This window comes from Rhinolophus ferrumequinum, chromosome 4 (genome assembly GCF_004115265.2).
Source record: "Rhinolophus ferrumequinum isolate MPI-CBG mRhiFer1 chromosome 4, mRhiFer1_v1.p, whole genome shotgun sequence".
Classification (NCBI taxonomy): domain Eukaryota; kingdom Metazoa; phylum Chordata; class Mammalia; order Chiroptera; family Rhinolophidae; genus Rhinolophus; species Rhinolophus ferrumequinum.
This window is the reverse complement of record NC_046287.1, coordinates 97600664-97622437: the sequence shown is the minus strand read 5'-3', so window position 1 is coordinate 97622437 and position 21774 is coordinate 97600664. Positions and strand designations below refer to the sequence as shown.

Here is a 21774-nt window from a genome sequence, read left to right as displayed (position 1 = left end):
GAGAGGGTAAATGTGGTTCCTATTCATATTTTTTAGAGTCAGAAATCTCCTTTTCTGCTTTTGATAGCAAACTTTCTTCTGCTTAAGTACTTATGTGAAGCAAATTCAAAATAGCTCTATTGTTAATCTTCCTAGGCCAAATCTCTAGTGTAATAATACTAAATGGTTAATATGGCAAGGTTGAAACACGGTGCGGGGTAGTAGAATATCTTCAACAATGAGTTAGTCTATAAACATAAAAAGAATGCTTGTCCTCATTGATGATCACCAAAATGCAAATTAAAACCACAAAAAGATGGCATTGCACACTCCCCGGATTGGCAGAAAATTTAAAAGTTGGGTAATACTGAGTGTTGAAGAGTATGTAGAACACTAAATGAACTTTCATTCACTGCTGGTGGAAATCAAAATTGGTACAACCACAGTGGTAAAGAAGTTGGCATTATCTAGAGTCTTAGTCTACATTCTTTAGAAAAGAGAGCATGGGAAAAGCTTCTTTGCTCCCAGGAAGCAAGAATGAAGGAGAAGGAAGAGTCGGGTAAAGGGAGCTACATTTCTGAGTGACCTGCTAGGTCCTTCTCAGTGGTCAAGGAGAGTGAATTTGCTAGCTGGCTGGTTCTCTCTCACCTCCTGCCCCCCACTGGGAATTGACTCCCCTATACTTTCAGGTTCTATCTAGCCCATCTGGCAGCTGGGAAGGTAGAGTCCATGGCCAGCATCATGGTGCTTCATCTCAGCCTGAAGCAGGGAAGAAGTTAGCAGCTGGCAGCTGAGGCAGAGACTGCAGAAAGTTGGCCCCACTGGTGGCTTCTGAGCAAGAACCACTGAGTTGCTTGTTCTAGGGGCAGGCAGGGCAGAATGTGTAGCCAAGTTTCCCAAAGATGTTGAGGCTGAGAAGATCTAGATGTCACAAAAGTGATGTTTGAGGCACCAACACAGGTGAACATGTGCATCCCATAGGACACAGCGCCTGTGCTGCTAGGTACATACTCAAGCCCAGGCGATTACTGTAGGGGTGTTCATGGCACTGCTGTTCATTGTGGCCACAAACTGGAAACACCCCAAAAGTCTACAAGCAGTCAAAGAATAGAGAAATCATGGAATATTCATAAAATGGAATAACTATATAGCAGTGGAAATGACCGCCCACTACACACATTAATAGTAGCGAACCTGAAAAACATAATGTTAACAACAGCGAGAGACTCAATGCACTGAAGAGCATATACAGTATGGTTGCATTTATTTAGCATTAAAACCTGGTCAGTTAAATAAGTTACTGTTTAGAGATATAGTCTTATAGCAAAAAGCAAGAGCGTAGTTAATGCAGCAGTTTGGATGGTGGTTACCTCTGAACATAGAAAGGGGGATCCCATTGGGGAGAGGCATAAGAAGCTTGTAAGATAACAAGGATATTTGTATCATCGAAACTGATTGAACATGCGTATTCTTTTTATTTTTTCTCTCTCAATTGTACATATGTATTTCATACATTGTAAAGTATGGGGTATTTTGCATGGATATACGCATGAGACGGTGAGTTAGGAAACTTGGGTGCTAGTCCCAGGTTCTAGAAACTGGTTGTGTAACTTTGGGCAGCTCGCTTCATTTCTTCATCGAACAAATATTTTTAAATATTTTCAAAAATATTTTTGATGTACCAGTGCTGTGCTAGGAATGCAATGGTGATCAAAACTGATTGTGATTCTTGCCTTGATGGGCTTATAATCTAGTGGGAGAGTTAGCCATTGATCTAACAAAATTTCAGCTCTGGTCATGCAAGAAAGGAGAAGGACATTGTGTCAGGGTACAACAGGGGGCCTGACCGGGTCTGGAGGTTGAAAAGCCTTCACTGAGGAAGTGGGGGGTGTTGGGGTATCTGAGTTGAGCGGACGCAGTCAAATAAACAAGGACAGAGAGAAAGCAATCACAGTGTAAGATTACTGGGGGGATGTGAGCACGGGAGGGTGAGTGGCTCTGAGACACAGAGGGTCGGTCCTGTGCTTCGTAGGATAAAGGGGAGGGAACGTGCACATATAAAGAGGTTTATAAGGATGGCAAGGGGCTTTAATGGCGTTTCTGTCTGATGACATCTGTTTTCTCTGAGAAGTCGGAAGTGAGGCCATCTACTGAGGGAGGGGAGGTTGGGGGCGCTGAGTAGTCATGGTTGGAAATTTGAGGAAAGTGGAGAAAATGTGGAGTAGTCAGCGTAGAAAGTGGGAGAATGCGTTGACCGGAGAAATGTAGTAGGATCTCAGGTCAGGCTGAGGTCCTCGCTGAGGCTGGTGATCCTGGGGTGTCTTCCATCCTGACAGCGATGCTGGCTAGGAGAGCCCGGCAACAGATAAGGCAGGGAATTGAATTCATCCAGGTGAGTATGATGGGAAGGTGGAGGGTGAGGAGGTTAGGGTACTGGCATGGATGTTATTTAAATGATGGCCCATGGAAAAGGAGGGGACTGGTGGATTGGAGAGAGTAAAGGAGTTCCAGGGAGTAGCAGTGGTGAAAGCTGAACAAGCAAGCTGGGGGAAGAGCTACGAGGTGCTCACTCAGGAGATTCACACATAGATGTTGGGAGAGACTGAGGCCCAGGGTGTGACCTTGGGAAGGATGGTGAGATACAGGACAAGAGGACAGGAAGTGAGGAGGTGAGGGGACTGAGAGGCCAGGAGTCATTCGTGGAGACATTGAACTTGCCTGAGGTGATGGAGATGGAGAGAGAGACTGTGAGACCCGCCCCGGAGGGTCGGGAAAGTGCAATGGCAAAGATGCGATCAGGGGCATGACTGAGGCAGGAGCTGCAAAAAAGCAGCGTTATCATTCCCTCTCTTTGTAGCATGAGGTAGTTGTAGCAGAAGAGGTCTAAGATGGAGGTCAGCTATTTATTCACCCATCCATTCAGTAGCTTGCCCTAGTACCAGACCTGTGGTAGAAAAGGCTTTCGAAAAATGTGTTGGGTGAAATATAGTGAATGGGAAAGAATATACTAAACTGGAAGTTAGGCTTGCAGACACAGGGGTAAATGAAAATACCTCTTCTCGGGGTATTCACAGCGGTAAGCAGCACTGGTATTGACGGCGGAATTTCAATACTAGATAAACATCACTCTGGAACTGTATTCCATAGAGAGAGGAGAGTTAACATATTTGGGAGGAGGGAGGTGGGCTGGTGATGGGTTTTGTAAGACAGCTTTCTGGGAAAACATCAGATTGGCTGAGGTGGCTTCAGGTGTGGACAGAGGGGTAGTTGTGTTGGCTTTTGGGGATTCCTCGATCCCTCCCTGTTGGACAGGTCTGACTACAAGAATTGGAAGCCAGTGAAGAGTTCCCCAATTCCCTCAGGGTCTCCATGAACAAAGGCGGCCCCAAGTCCTGTCTGGCTCCTCTAGGGAAGGAGTCAGTATCTCAGCCCACCTGGAACCACTCACAGGTGAGGCGCTGGCCATGCCCTTTTATGAACTTTCCTCCCGAAGTTGGCTGCTCTGCTTCCTTCGCCCATACCTCCCTGTCTTCCCAATAAATAATCATTGGGAAGTCATCCGCCGTCCTCTTTAGGAGCTGGGCCCCTACTGGAGTGTTTGCTTCTGACGTCCCCAAAAGTTGTACAGCTAAATATTTTTCTTCCTCTGAATGTGGGGGATGAACAGAGAAAATCACTCTTATTTCTTTTTCTGTTGTTTCTTCTGTGGACTCAGGCCAGGGGCGTGTGGGTAAGTCCAGCTCCCTGAGGCCATTGGTTCAGTCTTAAAAACTGCAGCATTTGCACAGTTATACAAAATCCTGTTTGTCTGGCTCTATATCATTCTGTTTATAGCATTTTCCCTGCCCTTGCCTTGAAATGCAGATGGCGTGTGTGTCTGTGTGTGTGTGTGTGTCTGTGTGTGTGCACGCACACGTGCACAGATGTGAGTGTATATATATAATATATATACACACATATATATGTATATATATATAGAGAGAGAGAGAGAGAGAGGAGTACCTATATCAAATAACTCAGGGAAAGGGTTGAATTATTGAATTAATTCATTTTGATGTTTCAGTAACAAATCTCAAGCTAAGCATTGCTTCCCTGACACCAGTAACAATTTCATTACCAGGCCTCGAGATAACAGTGGGTTTATAGTAGAAGGTTTGGTAGATTAGACTTCGAAAAAGATTGACAGCGCAAATAATGAATGGGGCACACACAGGAACGGCAGTGCTGCTGTGTGTATCGGTGAAGAACATGAATTAGGCAGGCTGCTGTGCTACATCTCAAGTAACGTATTGTTGGGAGGCCCGAAGGGAGTTTGGTGAAAGGGAGTTTTTTGTGAAAACCTAGAATTAAAAAGATAATAGAGTTAAGATTAGAATCTTTATTATGTAATCAGCTCCTCATATGCTCTGTTGGTAATACCCTAACAGAGGTTTAATTGCATATAATGCATTTCAAGAAAGTTTGAATTAAACCAGGTTATAAATTATGAGTGATATGAATGTAGAAAAGTTAGTCCATGTTTTTTGCAAATGTAACATATTTGCAAAATATTTTATTTTATCTTATATATCAACCATTATTCACTATATTAATATCTTAAAATAGCTTATTTTTAGTTCCATATTTAATTTAATTTACAATTGAACACAATATTAGAGACATTTAAAAAATACGCATCTGTGTACAGAGTACCCATAAAAAAGAACGAATGCAATCGAAGCTCCTTCTCAGTCATTATCTCCTTTCTCTCCACTAATTGTTTTGTACATTTATACATATACTTAAACAGTCTCTATTATCATTCTTTTTCAAATACAGAAGTTTCCTTTTGTCCCCTTGTGTAGTCCCTGGTGAGCAGTCTGGAGTTCTGGTCTCCCCCTCAAGGTCATTCAAGGGCCTGGGTTCCTCGCAGGCATGCGATGGCATTTTCCCTTTCAGGGCAGAGCCTTTCTACCTCCTTTGGTAAAGGATTGCTTTTAAAAAAGCATCAATCATCGACCAATATTTTGGAGGTTACAAAAAGAGAGATGAATTATTAGAAAAATTAAATGAAAACATAATATGCAAAATACTGCTCTGCAGTCTTAATGAAATAGAAGTGAAACTGGCTCGTGCTAGCAGTCTGCACATGCACTGGAATGGATGCCGTTTGTAGCAACGTTTAAAGTTTTTACTGTGGCAAACATGCCTACTTCTTGTTTGTCAAATCGATTGAATCTAGGTTGGAATGACATTTATGTGTTTGAGATTTATGCAATATGGAAGCCTGTGCCAGGAATCATTTGTTTTTTAAGCTGTATGGTTCTCCAGGTTTTTGTTTTCTTAGGTCATTGGTCATCCAGAGGTTGGTGCTCCCCTCAGGCCAGAAGATGGACAGTCAGTGAAGAAGGGACTTGCCCCTTATCAAAGTGTCCCTTCAGGTGTATCCTTCTAGTAATATAGATGTTACCCAGGAAGACTCTGGAACAGGTCAGAACACTGCATCAGTTAAAAAGGGCTGAAAATTTTCTTTCCATACTATTTATCATCCCAAATTATGTGCAGAAAGTCTGCAGTGAGATAAAGCCAAAAGTAAAATGCAAAAGGGCACTCAGATAAGATGTCACCACCTAGTAAGTGACCCCCAAATTAGACTGTAAACCCCTTCCCACCATCCGATTTCTAGTGAAAACTTAAAGCTCATCTCCTGACTTCAGGTTCTCTATTATTACAATCTACTGTATGTGAGAATAAATCAAAGGAATTAATTGCTATACATTTGAAAATGCATCTACAAATTCCTTTTATATTACTATTTTTTACTGACATATAAATTATCTTTGCCAACTTGCTTTCAATTCCAAAAGCTCTAAGATTTTCTCGAAGTAAACATTTTGAGTCCTTTATTTAAAAGGACTGCTTTTTCTGCCTCTGTAGGGGCGGGAGTAAAAGCTGAAAGACGACATTATCACTGAATTGTAAAGGAATTCTGTTCTTTGGCAACTTGTGTATAGCGCTTACATTTCAAAATTGTTTTTATCCTTACATTTTTATAATGTTTAATAAATTTGGATGAATGGATGAAACCTTGTTCCTAAAAGATATGCATGTTTTTCGAGGCAGGAGTCAGGGGTCACATTAGATAACCTGGAGAGCTGCCTAGCCGTTCACAGAGAGAGACTCTCTGGGTGTGAGCAGCTAGTCCAGGGGCACGAGCTCAGATTTAAGAATGAGAGACAGAGTATATGCAGGTGCAAAATGGGAACAGTAAGTACAAGGGTGCTGGGGAAATAGGGAAAATGGGTGGAGAGGTGCAACTGTATAGCTTTCTTGCCTGATGAAGGAATGAATTCGGCTGTGTTGCTCACTCTTGGTGTGGGGATGGGGTGAGGGACAGGGAACAGGAAGGTTTTATTTCATGAAACTGTCTTTCACTCACTGTGAAAAAGAAGCGCTGATAAATGTCATGTAAAGCGGTCTGGGGACACTCAAAATACAGAAGGACATTTCCCAAGGAATGCGCATTCTTTTAGATTTGCCAACACACCATAAAAGTTGGATCCAAGGCTCAAGAAGTAGCAGCCTAGGCATTTTTGCCAATGGAGGAGGATGTTTCCTTTTCTGCACGCAGCAGCATAACTGGCATTTTTTTTCCTCCTTAATAAAGACTTTCACTCCCTTGACCTTTAGAGTTGACCTTCTAAAACACAGTACACTATTTCTTGCGTAATTATCACCTGTTCTGCTACAGAATTACCATGTTTGGACTCCTACTTCTGGATAGAAGATACTGGAACAGTTGAACTGGAAGCGGCTGTAGGTGCTTGTGAGTTACGTTCTTTCGGGTTTTCGTTGTGAACTGCAGAGAAATACAGCAATTTTGTAGTCCATCCATAATTCTATTACTAACTGAGAGATTCATAATGGACATAGTGAAGTATACCTGAGAGGATGTAGAGGGTAAGTTTGAACATTGGCACTCGTTAGGAGTTATTTCCTTGTGTAAAAATGTTCCCATTGCCAGTGTGTCAATGGGCTCGCCACCCTTGACTCTTTAGGAGATGCACAATTCATCGGGAGGGTCTTAGCGTCCTTCAGCACGGCACAGGGAGCCACGGTCCCAGACCAACCCCTGGCAACATTGTTCCCAGCATGTTCCCATGTCATATACCGTGGCATGTGAAGGGCCGGAAAGGAGGCCAGAACGGAGCCCCGCAAACCAGGGGCCTCAGGGCACATCGTGGGGCAGACGCGCTAGGCAGAAGCCAGAGCAGGCAGGCTTTGTCCTAACGACCCCTGCCACTACTGGTAGTGAGTAAGAGTAGTGTGCTCCGTTGAGCGTTCACTGTGGGAGGCGCTCGTCTCAGCACTTCCCGTGGACTGGCGTATTGAATCATCACTAGTCCGTGGCCTGTGGCAGCTAGGATCCTGCGGCACGGCCGAGGAGTTGAGTCTCAGCGAGGCTTGCACCTCAGTCACGAGGCTTGCAAGGGTGGTGCAGGACCCACCGCCCAAGCTCCTCCTGCCATTTCTTCTGCCGTGTCGGCTCCCAGTGAGGGTTGCGTGGAAGGAGGCCATGGGAATGGTGGGGAGGAAAGGATGCTCTTGCTTCGGATAAACATAAAGCTGCCTCTCACTGCAGCACTCACTGCTCTGTCATTCCGGCCTGGCCTCTCCTTGTGTCCGTCCCCCCAACCCCCTGTCTCCAGTACTTACATCACTGAAGCCCACCCCTCCTCTAGGTCCACTTCTGACACCAGCTCCTTCACAGAGCCTTCCCTGACCGCCCTCAGCGAAAGGCCATCCTTCTTGCCTCGGCATGTAGCTGTGCCCTTAAGACTAATCGCTTTCTAGCTGGTCTTGTGGTCATTCTGTTGATATCTCACCTGACTTAAGCGTCTCAAAGGCCTATGCCTGGTCACCTAGGTGTCCCCTGAAGCAGTGAGCACAGCACCTGTGCAGAGTCAAGTTGAACATACTTTTGTTGACTGGCCCCATGTCTGGGGAATGGAAGGACTGGACAAGCTGTTCTGCTTTCTCAGGTCTTTCCTGGGGGCAGTTGAGGGAGGGAGCTGGCTATGTGTGCTTTGTAGCTGAGGCCCTGGGGTGACTGAATGCGAGGCTCAAAATTCTGTTCCTTCAATGACTAGCTGTGTGACCTGCGAAAGTTACTAAGGCTTGGGGTTTTTTGTTTTCAATTTAGGAGTAATAGTACTGCTTACCTCATATGTCATTGTGAGGATTAAATGATACATAATATGTGCTTGATACATAGTAAGACTTATTATTTGTTATTATCGTTATCTATGTGCACATGCCACCTGCAGAAAGTACACCAGGAAGTTCTGGGGAAAAACAGTGGCATCTGCAGCAAAAGGCCTGCATAGTGGGGTGGACGGTGTGTATGGACTTGTGCTCAGTGTCGGCTCTTTGTCCCCGGACCCCCTAAGTCAAGGTTAAGACTCCCATGTTTCCCCGAAAATAAGACCCAGCCGGGCAATCAGCTCTAATGTGTCTTTGGAGCAAAAATTAATGTAAGACCTGATCTTATTTTACTATAATACTGGGTATAATATAATATATAATATAATATAATACAATACAATACTGGGTCTTATATGAATTTTTGCTCCAAAAGACGCATTAGTGCTGATTGTCTGTCTGGGTCTTATTTGCGGGGAAACACGGTAGTAGGTTCAAGGAGGGGTCATTACTCACACTTCTTCCCTTTCTAGTTCTCTGTTTAATGAGCAAGCGTGGCTGGTGAGACACAGTGTTTCCTCTCTGGTTAATCTTCATTGTATCCCAAACAGGAAAATTAAAGTAACCTAAAGGTCTTAATGATCAGATCTGGTTATTTCTAAATCTCAGAGGGCACTGCATCTGCATTAAGTCCTGAAGTTTATAGTTTCAGGGGCCTTTCTTTCCATTTTCCTGTGTGTGTGTGTGTGTGTGTGTGTGTGTGTGTGTGTGTGTGTGGTTGTGTGTGTGTGGTTGTGTGTGTGTGTGAGAGAGAGAGAGAGAGAGAGAGGGAAAATGAATGAATGGGGGCAGGGGGGCGGCAAGAGAAGCAAGCCGTGACTCCTGGTGCCACTGGCCAGGTCCCAGTGACGAGTCCTTGGCCTTGTGTTGCAGAATCAGTGGCAGCTGCCAGTGCCTTCGCCATGGGCCGCCATGACAGAAGGTTTGTGGTCCTAAACCTCCATTGGAGGGCCACACTGGTGGTGCCTTCCAAGAAAGTCAGGGGGCAGGAGAGGGACAAGGAAAGAGAGATTATCAAGAAAGGAAAGCACAGAGGAGTATTGAGAGAGCATTGCTGGAGGACATTGTCGAATAAAGCTGTACTTAATATAAAAAGAAGGAACCCTGTGGTCCACGGGCAGGGGGGATGTCAGCTCCAGTAAGCAGAGGAGTCCCTGTCCTGGATAACCCTACAGAGCTCGGAATCTCTTCTCTGCGCCCCCTCCCCTCCCCCTTCCACCTAGCCCTTCTCTCCTCCCCCCCTCCGGAGGCTTCCCACCCCTGTACACTCCCCGCTCACACATCCCAGAGGGGTCTTGGTTTTATGGTTCTGCAGCCTCTGCCTCTTCCCGCTTCTAGCTGAGAGAAGGACTTAAGGCTCCCTGGAACCCAGCTGGCCAAGGAGGGGTGAGGAGGTGGCAAAAAGACAGTGACAGGACCACGTGGGTGGAGGCTGCTCCTGAAACAGGATGCAGTAGTCACGTGGCCTCAAGGGCAGCGGGATGGTGAACCCAAGTGGGCCTTCTGGTGCCAAGGGCACTGTGAACCGAATGCACCGTGAGTTTCCTTTTTGCTGCAGGTGCCCGTGAACTCAGCTGGGCACTGCCAGAGAGTGGAGGGCGCTGTGCAGACCTGAGCCCGCTTGCTCCCCGCCCCCCCACCTGAACTCTGCTTCCAGATCCGTTAGCCACTAACAGGTGTAGTTTGGTGGATCCCCGACATAACCAAGATGGAGGCAAGAGCTGAAGGATCACGTGCTCCTGTGGGTCTCTTGTTCTTTCTTCTCTGGTCCCTCGCTGGTCCAATAGGGCCACCTTCCGCCCACTGTCCCTGGTCCCCATCCTCTGCCTGGGAAGCTGTTCCACCTGCACCCTGAATCGGATCTGCTCTTTCTCCCATGGCCCCACTTCCTCTCTCCTTCCCTCTCTTCCTTCCACAAATGTTTGTTCCCACCCATCATCCTTTCCTGCGCTTTCCTCCACTGGCTAGTATCTCCAACGCAAGTGGTGTCCGAATGACCCATGCCCGAGGTGTCGAGGGACAGAGCACACACTGGCGTCTCCTATAGAAATTCCCTGAGCCTGGCCTTACCTCCTTCGCCACCTGACCACTTTCTTCCTGTCCTTTTCTCTGCTTCTGTCCTGCTGTGATGTGTCCGCACTCTCCAGTCGGCTGACCCCGCTGAGACCTTGGTTTTGGTGTCTTTTACTGGCCCTGACTGATCAGCTCTGCCCCTCTCCCCTCAGTGCTGGCCCCCACTTTGGGGGTGCTGCCCTCAGCCTCAACCAGCACTCGAGGATCCCACCTGCCCCCAAGGAGAAGGGGGCATAACTCCTAGGAATTTTTCTTGTCCCCACTCCTGAGGCAAGATCAATGCTTGATCGTCACATCCCACAGGTGGCGTGAGCCCAAATGTTGCTGCTCACTTGGGATCCCCTGAGATACCCCTCGGTGGGCCTGGCCTGGCTGCACCTCCCCCGGGGAGCACGGTGACCCAGCTGCAGTGCCTGAGGGTGTAGCTGCCGGTGGGGACAGAGCCCCGAGCCATACAAGAGTTCTGCAGCCCTCCCGCTGCTTGCTGTGTCCAGGCTGGGCAGCGCTCCAGCTGTGGGGCTACATATGCAGCTGGCAGACTGTGCCAGTACACCCAGTGGCACCAGAGCCCTTAGATTTGCCAGCAAGGGACTGACCCTGCCTTGCTTTCTTCTTCAGGTGTGGCTGATGACACTGGACTCTCCCTGTACTGGGGGAGCAGAGCCCCTGAGTCTCAACATCCTGCCTGGCAGGGATCACACAGACAGGTGGCCTCCCCCTCCAGCCAGGCAGCCATCTGTCTGCAGCTGAAATTCCTAGTGTGGCAGCCGGTGATGCCAGCTGCAGGCCCTGGCCCAGGGTACGGGGGTGCCCTCCTTGCACAGCAGATCTGGGAAGGCCTCAGGGAGGTCCCGGGGCATGGAATGGCCAGACCCTGTGAAACCTGATGTCTTTCTAAACTCACAGGCCCGGAATTCTCAGACCAGCTGACATCCCTGGGCTTTTTTGCCCTTCTTCATACACTTATAGAGACACCTTTACTACCCATTTACTCCTGCCCTCGGACGGTGAGAGTCACTGGAACAGGACCTGGTCTTGCCTACCATCGCATCTGTAAATAAAAGTTGGTGACAGACGCACTGAGAGGACGTGAAGGACCCAGTCACTGGCAAACACACTGCTGAGAAGCCAAGCATGTAACTGGCCTCCGATGAAAGGTCAGTGCACGTTTCAGTCACCTGCCTGGGAATCTTTCCATCCCCACCGTGCATCATAGCCTGCCCCATCTCAGCCACCCAACGTGGGCACAGGCGCCTATGGACTGTTCGAGAGCAAGGAATTTCTTTCCACTTTGAGACCAAAATGCTTTTAGGCTTGGAGACACAGGAGTAAAACTAATCCGTCTTGTCCATAGTTGTCCCTGGGCAGGACATTGGGCTCAGCTGCTCCCTGCTGGTCAGTATCTGGAGGAGCCCTTTGGGGCATCTTCCAGTGTAACTAGGATGGGAACGAAGATTGCACCTACTGGCTCTAAAGCACGAGAAAGACTCCCATGTGGGAAATTCTGACAGGAAATTCTGACATCCCACTTGGATGTCGAGTTAGGACCCATCGAGTTAGCCAAGACAATAAGGACGTGATCCTCCCATCTCAATGGCTCCCATGTTCATCTCTCCCTACCAGGAGGAGCTTTTTGAGTCTGCCCTCCGTTCTCTAGGCGTCTTCAAGCAGAGTGACTACTGCAGCTGCCGCAGTCATCTGTTCCCACAGTGATGCCACGTAACAAGCCACCCCAAAGCCCAGTGGCTCAAGATAGTAAGCATTTACTTAACTCATGAGCCTACAGGTTGGGGATTTCACTGGGCTTGACTCAGTGGTTCTTCTGGTCTTCCCTGGGCTCACTCACACAGCTGGCACCAACTGGCGCTTAGCTGGGGTGAGGTGCACCTGGGCCCTGTGTGTCACCCCATCTGGCAGGTTAGCCCAGACATGTTCTGAGTGTGTTGGCAGAGGGGAAAGGCAACAAGTCCAAATTGTGCCAGAGCTTTCCAAGCCTCTGCCTGTCCCGCTTGCCAATGCTCCACTGGCAACAGCCCACATGTCTGAGCCCAGAGCCAGAGTGGGAGGGCAGCACAAGGTCACAGGGCAAACCTTTGCAAACCTGGCGAAACTCCAGCCCGATCCACCAACTGACTGAAAGGGATGCGAGCCGGTTTTCTGCGTAACACTCAGAGCACTTACTGTCCCTGCCCCACTCAGTGCAACCCAGTGTCCCCTAAGGGTGTCTCCAGGTCTGGCTCCCCACTCACTTACTGAGCAGAACTCTCTCACTTTTGCTTGAGTTCCCTGGTTTCCATAGCATCCCATTCCTTCTGCCTGGCTCTTCTTCCGCTGCCTGACCCCTGCAGACTGACAGCTGTCGGTTGCTACTCCATTTCCTTCTCAACCTCTCAGCTCTGGGCCCTGCAGCACACAGCCTGCCCCATCTCAGCCCTGTACTTTCTCTACCATCTGTCGTACAGTTTGGGGATGGTGCCCTGGGATCTCACAATGGGGACAAGATATCTACAAACAAGGTTAAGTCCCACCGATCCTAAGAAAAACACTTTTTCCTTGACCTTATGAGTCCTCTAAAGTCTCATTTCTTTTTAACTTTCCTTTTTCCTAAAAAGGCTTTGGATGTGGGAGCCACACCCAGTGCCTTATTCCTGACCACCGTTTACTCCCTGGCTCTCTACTAGCTGAGTTTTTCTCCACTTTTCTTGCCCTAAAAACTACTCTTTAAAAAGTCAGCACAGTTACTGTGTTTCCTCAAAAAAAAAATTAGACCATCAGCTCTAATGCATCTTTTAGAGCAAAATTTAATATAAGACCCAGTAAGACCAGGTATGATAATATAATATAATATAATATAATATAATATAATATAATATAATAATATAAGACCGGGTCTTATATAACATAAGACCCGGTCTTATATTAATTTTTGCTCCAAAAGGCACATTAGAGCTGATTGTCTGGCTAGGTCTTATTTTCAGGGAAACAGGGTAGGAACATCATGTACATTATTTTGATTAACCTTCAAAAAAACCACAAAAAACCCTGTGACACAGGTACGAAATGCAGAAATCAAAACCTGGCCTGGTTAAGTCATTTATGCCGTTCCTCAGGGCCACATGCTATCCAGAATGGCCTGTAGGCCCACCTGACTTCACAGCCTAAGTTTTCAGCCCTTATCCTAAGCCTGAACGCACTGCCAGAGTGTGTTAGAGTGAGAACCCCCCGAACCCTGGCCACACACAGGGTGGTGCATTAGTGTCCCAGGGCTGCCATTGCAAAGGGCCTCAAACCGAGGGCTCAAACAACAGACGAGTGTCTCACAGTCTGGAGGCTAGAAGTGTGAGGTCAAGGCCATGCTCCCTTTGGAGACAATAGGGAAGGATGTGCTCCAGGCCTCTCTCCTGGCTTCTGGTAGCACAGCCCCAGTCTCAACATGGCGTTCTCCGTGTGTGCGTGTGTGTGTCCAGGTTTCCCACTTGTATAGGGACAAAAGTCATGTTGGCTTACCTATACCCTAAAGACCTCATCTTAGCCAATTACGTCGGAACTGACTTTATTTCCACATAAGGTCACATTCTGAGGAACGGGGGTTTAGGAAACCAACATATGAATTTGGGGGGGACACAATTCAACCAATAACACATGGTCCATGGACAGCCCATAAGCAGGCAGCATAGATGTCACCCAGAAGCCTCTCACCAGATGGGCTGAACCAGAATTTGCATTTTAACAAGATGCTCAGGTGATTCCAACACACGCGAAAGCATGAAAAGCGCCAGTCTACGGGTCTACAGCATCTTCTGGAAGGAGGTATGGCAACACAAAGCAAGGTTCTTAGGATGATCATAACTCTTGAATTTCACTTAGGATAGAAATAATTTTAGAGATGGACAAAAATCAGTGCATATGAATATGTTTATTCAGGCTATTCCATAGAAATAAAACATTTTTTATGCAGTAAACATTAAACAGCCAGAAAACTTTTATACTTCAGGTGACTTACGAGTTCAAAATGCTCTTGTGGGAGATGGTTTTTGAAATCTCAACAACTGACTTACAAATTTCTGGAACAACACTTATTTGTAAATTAGGGGTTTGTAGCAAAGGAATTGTTGGAAGTAAAGCATTAACTAAGAAATGATAATTTTGTGTAGTGTGATAATGGCATTATAATTATGTAAGAAAATATCCCCCTTTTTTGAGAGAATATTGAATTATTTAGGAGTGAAATGGCATGATAACTGGGATTTGTGTTTTAAAAATCCAGCAAAATGAAAATAAATGAAATGAGTGTAGCAAAATGGTGATGGTTGTTGAAGCTAAGTGATGTGTGCAGTTTACAACAAAATCATTTATTATTATTTAATGACCTCTTTTGAATGGAAGGTTGTGTGGTTTAGTGTGGGACTGGTGATAGGAAATCATCACTTTGATTCAAAATTAAAGTTGCAGTTCACACACACACTATTTAGCCTCATGCCACCCTCCCTTCCTGGTTATTGTGGTTCTAAGAGAGCTTCCTTTTTTGGCACTTTCTGGATTTTTATAGTAGTAGCAATGTTTTCTCGACGGAGCAAGGGCTGTGGTTTCTAAATGATGACCTACGTGAGTCTTCACAAGACAGGCCTTAGGAGAAAAAAAGTCTGGTAGGACAACTATTTACTCCAAAATTGACACATGGAATTATTTAATGTCTCTTTTTTAAAGCATTCATGGACCATAAGTTAAAGCCTTATCAATTTACCTTTCTGAGATGGACTCAGTGGACTGAGACATTTTAAGAAAGCCATTTCTTCAAAGGGTACATCAACAAAACAAAATTTCAGAGATCACTCTGCCTCCAAGCTCATTTTTCCCCTGAAATCCCTTCCCTACTTGCAGGCAGTTTATCACAAGCACGAATAGGACCTTGTCAGACGGGTGTCCTTCTTCCGGATGGTTTCTAAACTCCTGCGTGAGCTGCCTAAATTCTGTTCATCTCTTCAGCTTCCCTCTTACCACTCCCTGCTCCCAAATTTCTTCTCTGGACAGAGTTAAGTCAAAAGCTTAAGAGGAAGGGTTTATTGAGCCACATGCTGTCCAGAGAAAGACCAGGTCCTGGGGCACGATGCCTAAACCAGCAGCAGGGCTAGGTAGATAAGACAAACATGTCCGCAGTCCTGGAGTTGACAGGGCTCTTTTATGCATCCAGTTTGGGGAAGAAAAATGAAAGTTGTTTTGAAAGAATTGACACAGGCTACAGATAAAGGGGGTGGGAGACAGTGAGGTGGGGCCAGTTCTGAGATAGGTGCAGAGTCTAAGGGAGAAGAAGGGTTAGCTCCTTTGGGTTGGCTGTGGGCAACAGTCTAGAAAGTTCATGTATAAGCAAGACCCAGACTTCTGCGGGTTGGTGGCCCCGGGCTATTCTTTCTAGATATTTATGGAAATAGCCATCTGGAAATTAATTCAAAGTTCCAGCATGCACTCAGGAATGTAAGCAGTCTTTTGTTAGTTTGTCCTGAGTTATGAACTGATTAACCTTTCTTGACCCTTCCTTCCACACTCCGGCCTGCTAGAATTTAATTTAGGACATCTCAGAGTTTTCTCCTTGTCCTGGTTCTCAGCTGCCTTCCAAAATATCAGCAGTGGCACCAACACCACCTCCCATCCCTGCACCCCTAAGTCCGTCCTCTCCACCCCCACTCAGGCTGTCCCCTGGTCCGGGACGCCCCTCCCTGGTCCTTCAACAATGCTCACAGGTGACACCTCTTCCAGGCTGGCTTTTCCAAAAATCCTCCCTACGTGGAGAACCTTGGATCTCTGTCATGAATAAAACCTAAAGAGTTAAAACAAGTTAATTATATTTAGAGAGAATTTCAAATCCAGTCATATTTGCTTCACTTTAGTGAGACTTTATCATAAAGCCAAACACACAGTTTTGTTTTCCTGCAACTTCCTAAGTGTAGGCTTCACCGTTGTCCTGTGAAAACAGAGTTGCTGTGTTCTCTGAGGTCACCGGTACCCCCAGCTCTTAGTGATGTAGAGGGCACACGGTGTGTGTGCTGGGGGGTGGGGAGACTCTGTCACAGGTGTCTCAGCTCTGAGCCCCACTGTAAAATGGCGGGTACCCCAATCCAAGCCCCTCCGTGCACTGGCAGGTTTGGGGTGCTTCATGCATTTTCCTCCAAGGCTCTTACAGTCCCTCAGGCCTTGGTCTTAGTTTGTGGCTTTATTCTTTTGCCGTGCTCCAGGGTGGTGTCCCCTGATTCTGTGGGGCGAGGCCAGTGTGACTTGGAGTTGCCACCTGGGTTACACTCCTCCTCTTATGACCAAGAGAATCACTCGGAAGGGGCAGTAGCTGCCCTCCCCATGGCCGGGAGGGCTGTTTCCCAGCAGAGTCACAGTTCTTATCAAATGTGAGTTCTTCTTATTTCTGACCACACCCTGGATGTGGCACTAATTTCATTTAACTGACTTCCAACTTTCTCAAGTTCTTGGAACACCCACCCTTCGGCATGTGGGTAAGAAAATAATACAAAGTACACCCACAACATTGGGCTCAAAATTACCCTTCTCTGTCCACAACCAAGCAAGGTCATTGGTCTGACCTTGAGCACCCCTGACTCTGCCCCAGCAGCCTCAGTTTCCCAGGGACTCTGCATATGCTCCCTCCTCCCTTGCTCCTAACCCTCATGAGCTATTGTCTCTTGAGTATTCTCTCTTCTAGAAATTTTACTGTGCCCTTGTTCAGAAAGAAGCCCTGGAGGACACTCCAGGATGTACATATGCCACAGTTCCAGCATGAGGGTGGCAGTTCTGCCCCCACCTAGGCTGGCCCCCCAGCATGGTAATACATACATGATAAATTCCAGGGGGAATCCAGGCTTCATCCCTGCCTGTGTCGCTCCCACCTACACCCACAGCCAGCCTTCCATAAATATGTGTTAAATTGGTGACTACAAAATGAATAGGTTAGATGCTCACCCAGGTGGTGTAGTGAACATCAAATATTAGCATCACCCTCCCTAAGAAGCAGCAGGCAGCTTCTTGGACATGTGCTTCTGGAGAATAAGAGGTGGCCATGAGCGCGGGTAGGGTGCAATGAGGCCGCAGGGACTGGGGAGCAGAATTCTTTCTGGGAGGGGGGGCCAAGCAGTGAGCCAGGGGAGAGCGCCTAGTAAATATGTGTAAAGGAGAAAGGATTCCTGAGAAATTGCTCATATTCTTTTAGCCACAGAGAGCAAATCCCCAGAATAACAACATATATTCACATATGTGTATAACGTGCCTGGCAGGGCTCTGAGCCCTTCCCATACATTAACCCATTTAATTCTCACAACAGTTCTCTGTTGTTAGCCCAGCTACAAAATTAAATAACTGCCCTGGGTGGTGCAGCAAGAAATGGTGTGCTGGGATTTGACCCTGTGCGATCTGGCTGCTGAGATCCATGCGCTTAACCAGAGTGCCATGGATGTGAAACCCAGGCCTTATAGTTGTAAAATACACAGCCAGAACCATGGGGCTGATGTCTGATCCAGATATGCTGGTAAAGCACATCATTTTCTCAGTGCTATTAAAATCTGCTATTAAGGCCACGTGATGTGTGAGTGAGTGAGTGAGTGTGTGTGTGTGTGTGTGTGTGTGTGTGTGTGTATGTGTATTTAGTTTTTCTTTATATATCTTTTTCAGGTCAGACTGAACACTATTTGACATAATTTAACTTCCAGGAACCTGCTTTTACACATCTGTGTACTAACAGAGCATCTTTTTCTCCCTTTCCAGAACTTGCCCTCAAGAGTCGCCAGTGCTCCAAACCTGGTAAGAATGGCATGCCGGCCCCCCTCCCTCTCCACCCCCTTCTCACTCTGTCAGTCCTACTTAGGTTCTCAGACTGACAGCTTCATGCTTTTGACTTTCAACATGGGCCTTCTATCAGGCCCTTTGGGTGACATCTTCCTTTTCCAAGTTAAGCCTCCTCTTACCATAATTTTAGGCCGTAAATGAAATTTATTAATCTGCAGTATTTCCACTACATATTCTACTATTGTGGCCCATCCATTTGTAGGCAAATTTGGGAACCAATGGAAAACCAGACATGAGATTCTGACACTTTTAAGATTATTTTTGTGATAAAAACCTGGAAGTCTTTTGGGGTTTTGTTTGTTTGTTTGCTTTATTGGATGAATATAAGCTTAGAGTTTAACACATTTTAGTATACTTATATCCTCTGATAAATTAAATTGTATTATCAACCACTTCACAGTTGTAAGATCAAAATGTCTTTTCTGATGAACAGAGAGAAATGTTGCAAAAGATCAAAACTTAGTGTGTTTTATATTGTTTTTAATATTTATGATGAAGGAGAATACTGAGGCATCCGTGACTGGGGTGGATTTCAATGGACATATTATTAAAATTTGGGTGATACTCAGGGAAAGCGAGTATGTTTCTAAAGAAGCAGAAGGAGCCTGGAAGTTATGTGATTTTTATTTACTCGTATGAAAAACAGTATGTAATTTTATAATATACTGTATAATCACTACAAATTTGATAGAACTACTATTTCTACATGTTTTCTGTTTTGTTTTACTTGTTGGTAAACTCATTACTAAAAAGTCCTTTATGGGTGGCCGGTTAGCTCAGTTGGTTAGAGCGTGGTGCTAATAACACCAAGGTTGCCAGTTCGATCCCCACATAGGCCACTGTGAGCTGCACCCTCCTTAGAATAAATAAATAAATAAAGTGAATTACCAGGCTATCATTCTCATTAGAAAAACAAAGGGAGTAACTTAAAAAAAATTTCTTTTATCTAACAATAATTTATGTATATTTTAAAACATTTTTTTAATGTTGTATGCTCAATGGTTATCAAACGTATCAAATGGCATATTTTCTTTTTTCTCTTGTGTATCCTTTATGATTAGAATCCATATCGTTGATGAAAATGCTCCTCTGAGTTGTAAAAATACAACTATAGGACTGTTCTCAAAAATGATGTTTGGAAACAACTGTTGGAATCCTAGGCAGCATAAGAGGTTCCATGCAACAAATGGGAATCCAAGGGGAAGGAGACATTCCGTATGTAGGAAAAGATTCTACTAAATAGACTTTATTTTTGTAAACGAGGTGGCGTTAACAACCACGGGTATAGATTTCAGTGTTGTCTCTCTTTTTCTCTCTGGAGCCAGTGAGGACTGGTAGAGGTTAAGATCACCACCCCACACCCCCACTCCCATTCTCCCTGGAGTCCTTCCACAGAGTCTTCTGGACAGCTGGAGCTCTTTGTCCCTTGTCAGAATTCAGGCACTTGACCTTTATTGAAGCGGAAACCCTCACTGTGCGCTGGGCTGACTCCGGCTGCTCCCTTGGGAAGCCCACCTCAGAGCACAGAGACCCACCAACAGCCAGAACTTGACCTTCTTCAGACAGCTTTTCCCTGTGGGATGGAAACCCCCGACCACAGGCATGGTGACTGAGGCATTTGGACTTCATTAAGAGCTGTACTTTTGGGTTTAATGTTTTGGAATTTTCCTTAGTACCTTGTTTTAAATTGTTCCATTTCAAACTTGAGCATTGATTGTACAGTTAGAATCCTTGAGCTTTTAACTTATCTTTGATTGATATTGTTCCAAATTATGAAAAAGTAAAAACATAGTGTTATATATTGTCACAGAGTTTCCAAATATATTCACTGTCATACTCTGAAACAAATATATGTGACTTTCTGAAAACTTGCTTTTTAACCTGAATTAAAATATCTTATTAGCATTTAAATTAAAATATAGTAGTATTTTTTAAAAATAGGTTCCTCAATAGTCATTTGAGATGGAAACCATTGACCCAAATTTCAAATAACTGTTTATATTTATTCTTGGCATAAACGTGACACTTTCATGCCAAATAAAATTTCCCACTCAGTGGTCATTGACTTATAACCTCAAAACTAAAATTGAGTACTATTTCTAAAATAAATTGAAATTCTGGCTTACCTGTTAACTCTCAAGCTCAATTTCCCTCAGAGGCCATGAGAGGGAGCTGTTTCATCTTAAACTAAATGCATTTGAATTTCAACAAACCTTTGGGTAAACTTTTCAGATACTCTGGCCTATAAAATATAATGCAATGTGAGAACCAGTAGCATAGTTTTTATACCTATTCAAATGAAAAGTTATGCATATAATTAAGAGATACATGCAGTGAAATCAGTGAATTTTTTGAGTGCATATTATTTACAAGGCACTTTCTTCTAAAAGGGGATATAAAGATAAATAACTCAGGTGGTTTGTAAACAGGTATGTATGTATGTCTGTGTGTGCGCACATTTACATTACAAAGTAGAACATGATGTATCAGAACCACAGGAAAGAAACAAAATACTATGGAGTTGCAAACGAGAGAGACGGAGTGGGGAATGGCAGGATGGAGGAGGGAGCATTTAAGATGGACATGGAGGGCTTCTGAGAGTGTGACAAGTGGAGATGGGGAAATACTCTACCGGTACGTGCCGAGTATTTCCCCATCTCCATTTGGAGACCTGAAGACTCTGGTTTACTTGTTATCGGTTACGTAAAGGTTACTGAGAGAATATCAGGCGGAACAGGCGGGTGGTGTTGCCTTGGGATCCTGCATAAACGCTGAAGGACTTATTTATTTGCACCTAATTGCTTTGAAGTTCAAATGATGACCAAGTGACTCTTTAGCCTGCAGAAGTGAGTGGAAACCCATCCGCTACTCACTATGGTTTCCATTATGACCTCTGATAGTTAGCGTATCCCCAAAGTAGTGTTTAGGCCCGGGGGGCTAGATTTAGATGAAATGCTAGTGTTCACATTATTAATTAGGCATTATTCACCAAATACGGATAGAGTACATACTAGGCATGAGTTCTTAAAAAATCTTAATATTTCTTTTTTTGGGAGGTTTTAAGTGCATTTACCATTTTTATTTCGCTATGCAGAAGCATACATTTGCCATGGGCTGTGCAGAAAATCTTTATATTTCTTAATCACAGAATTCAGAACTTGATAAAGCCTTTGTAACATTTTCAAAAATGGTGGAAAGTGGTCTTCTCTTTAAAATGATTCATAGTTAGATGATTTTATTATGTTTAGTAAGACAGAAATGACTCTTTCTTAGAGTACCTGAGGTAACTTTAAATATCCAAACTAAGAAGAAAATTTTTTGAGCGAAAACAAAACAGAAACTACTACAGGAAGGCAGTGGGATGAATTTAGCTCCAAATCCATCTTAAATCCAGGGCAAGGCGGGCTGCACTGTGGCCTGTGTTGTTTTCTGCAGAATCAGAAGTTTTCCTGGAATTAAACTCAAGCAAAAATTTATAGTGTAGGCTCTTATATAAGAGGAAGGCCGAATAACGTGCTGGACAGTAATTTTAACTGTTATTTTTAAAAACACATGGAGGTTGTTCAAATATATTTGGATCCTCTATAAAGGTGAATATTAAATTAAGATACTGCCCAGGAAATGATTTCCCTGGAGGGT

General features: G+C 45.1%; 1 protein-coding gene across 4 annotated transcripts in view; it reads left to right on the top strand.

Annotated features, from left to right (window-relative positions):
- SPATA13 (spermatogenesis associated 13) overlaps positions 1-21774 on the top strand; it is a 317429-nt gene that overhangs the window by 22390 nt on the left and 273265 nt on the right. For 2 of the 4 annotated variants that reach the window (XM_033103856.1, XM_033103853.1), the window contains exon 2: positions 18055-18090. The exons of 1 other annotated variant lie outside the window; for it this stretch is intronic. In XM_033103856.1, coding sequence (XP_032959747.1) covers positions 18055-18090 — 36 coding nt within the window. Of the gene's footprint in view, positions 1-16772; positions 16794-18054; positions 18091-21774 lie in introns of those variants that run through there. One more of the 4 variants, XM_033103854.1, reaches the window with a different exon arrangement.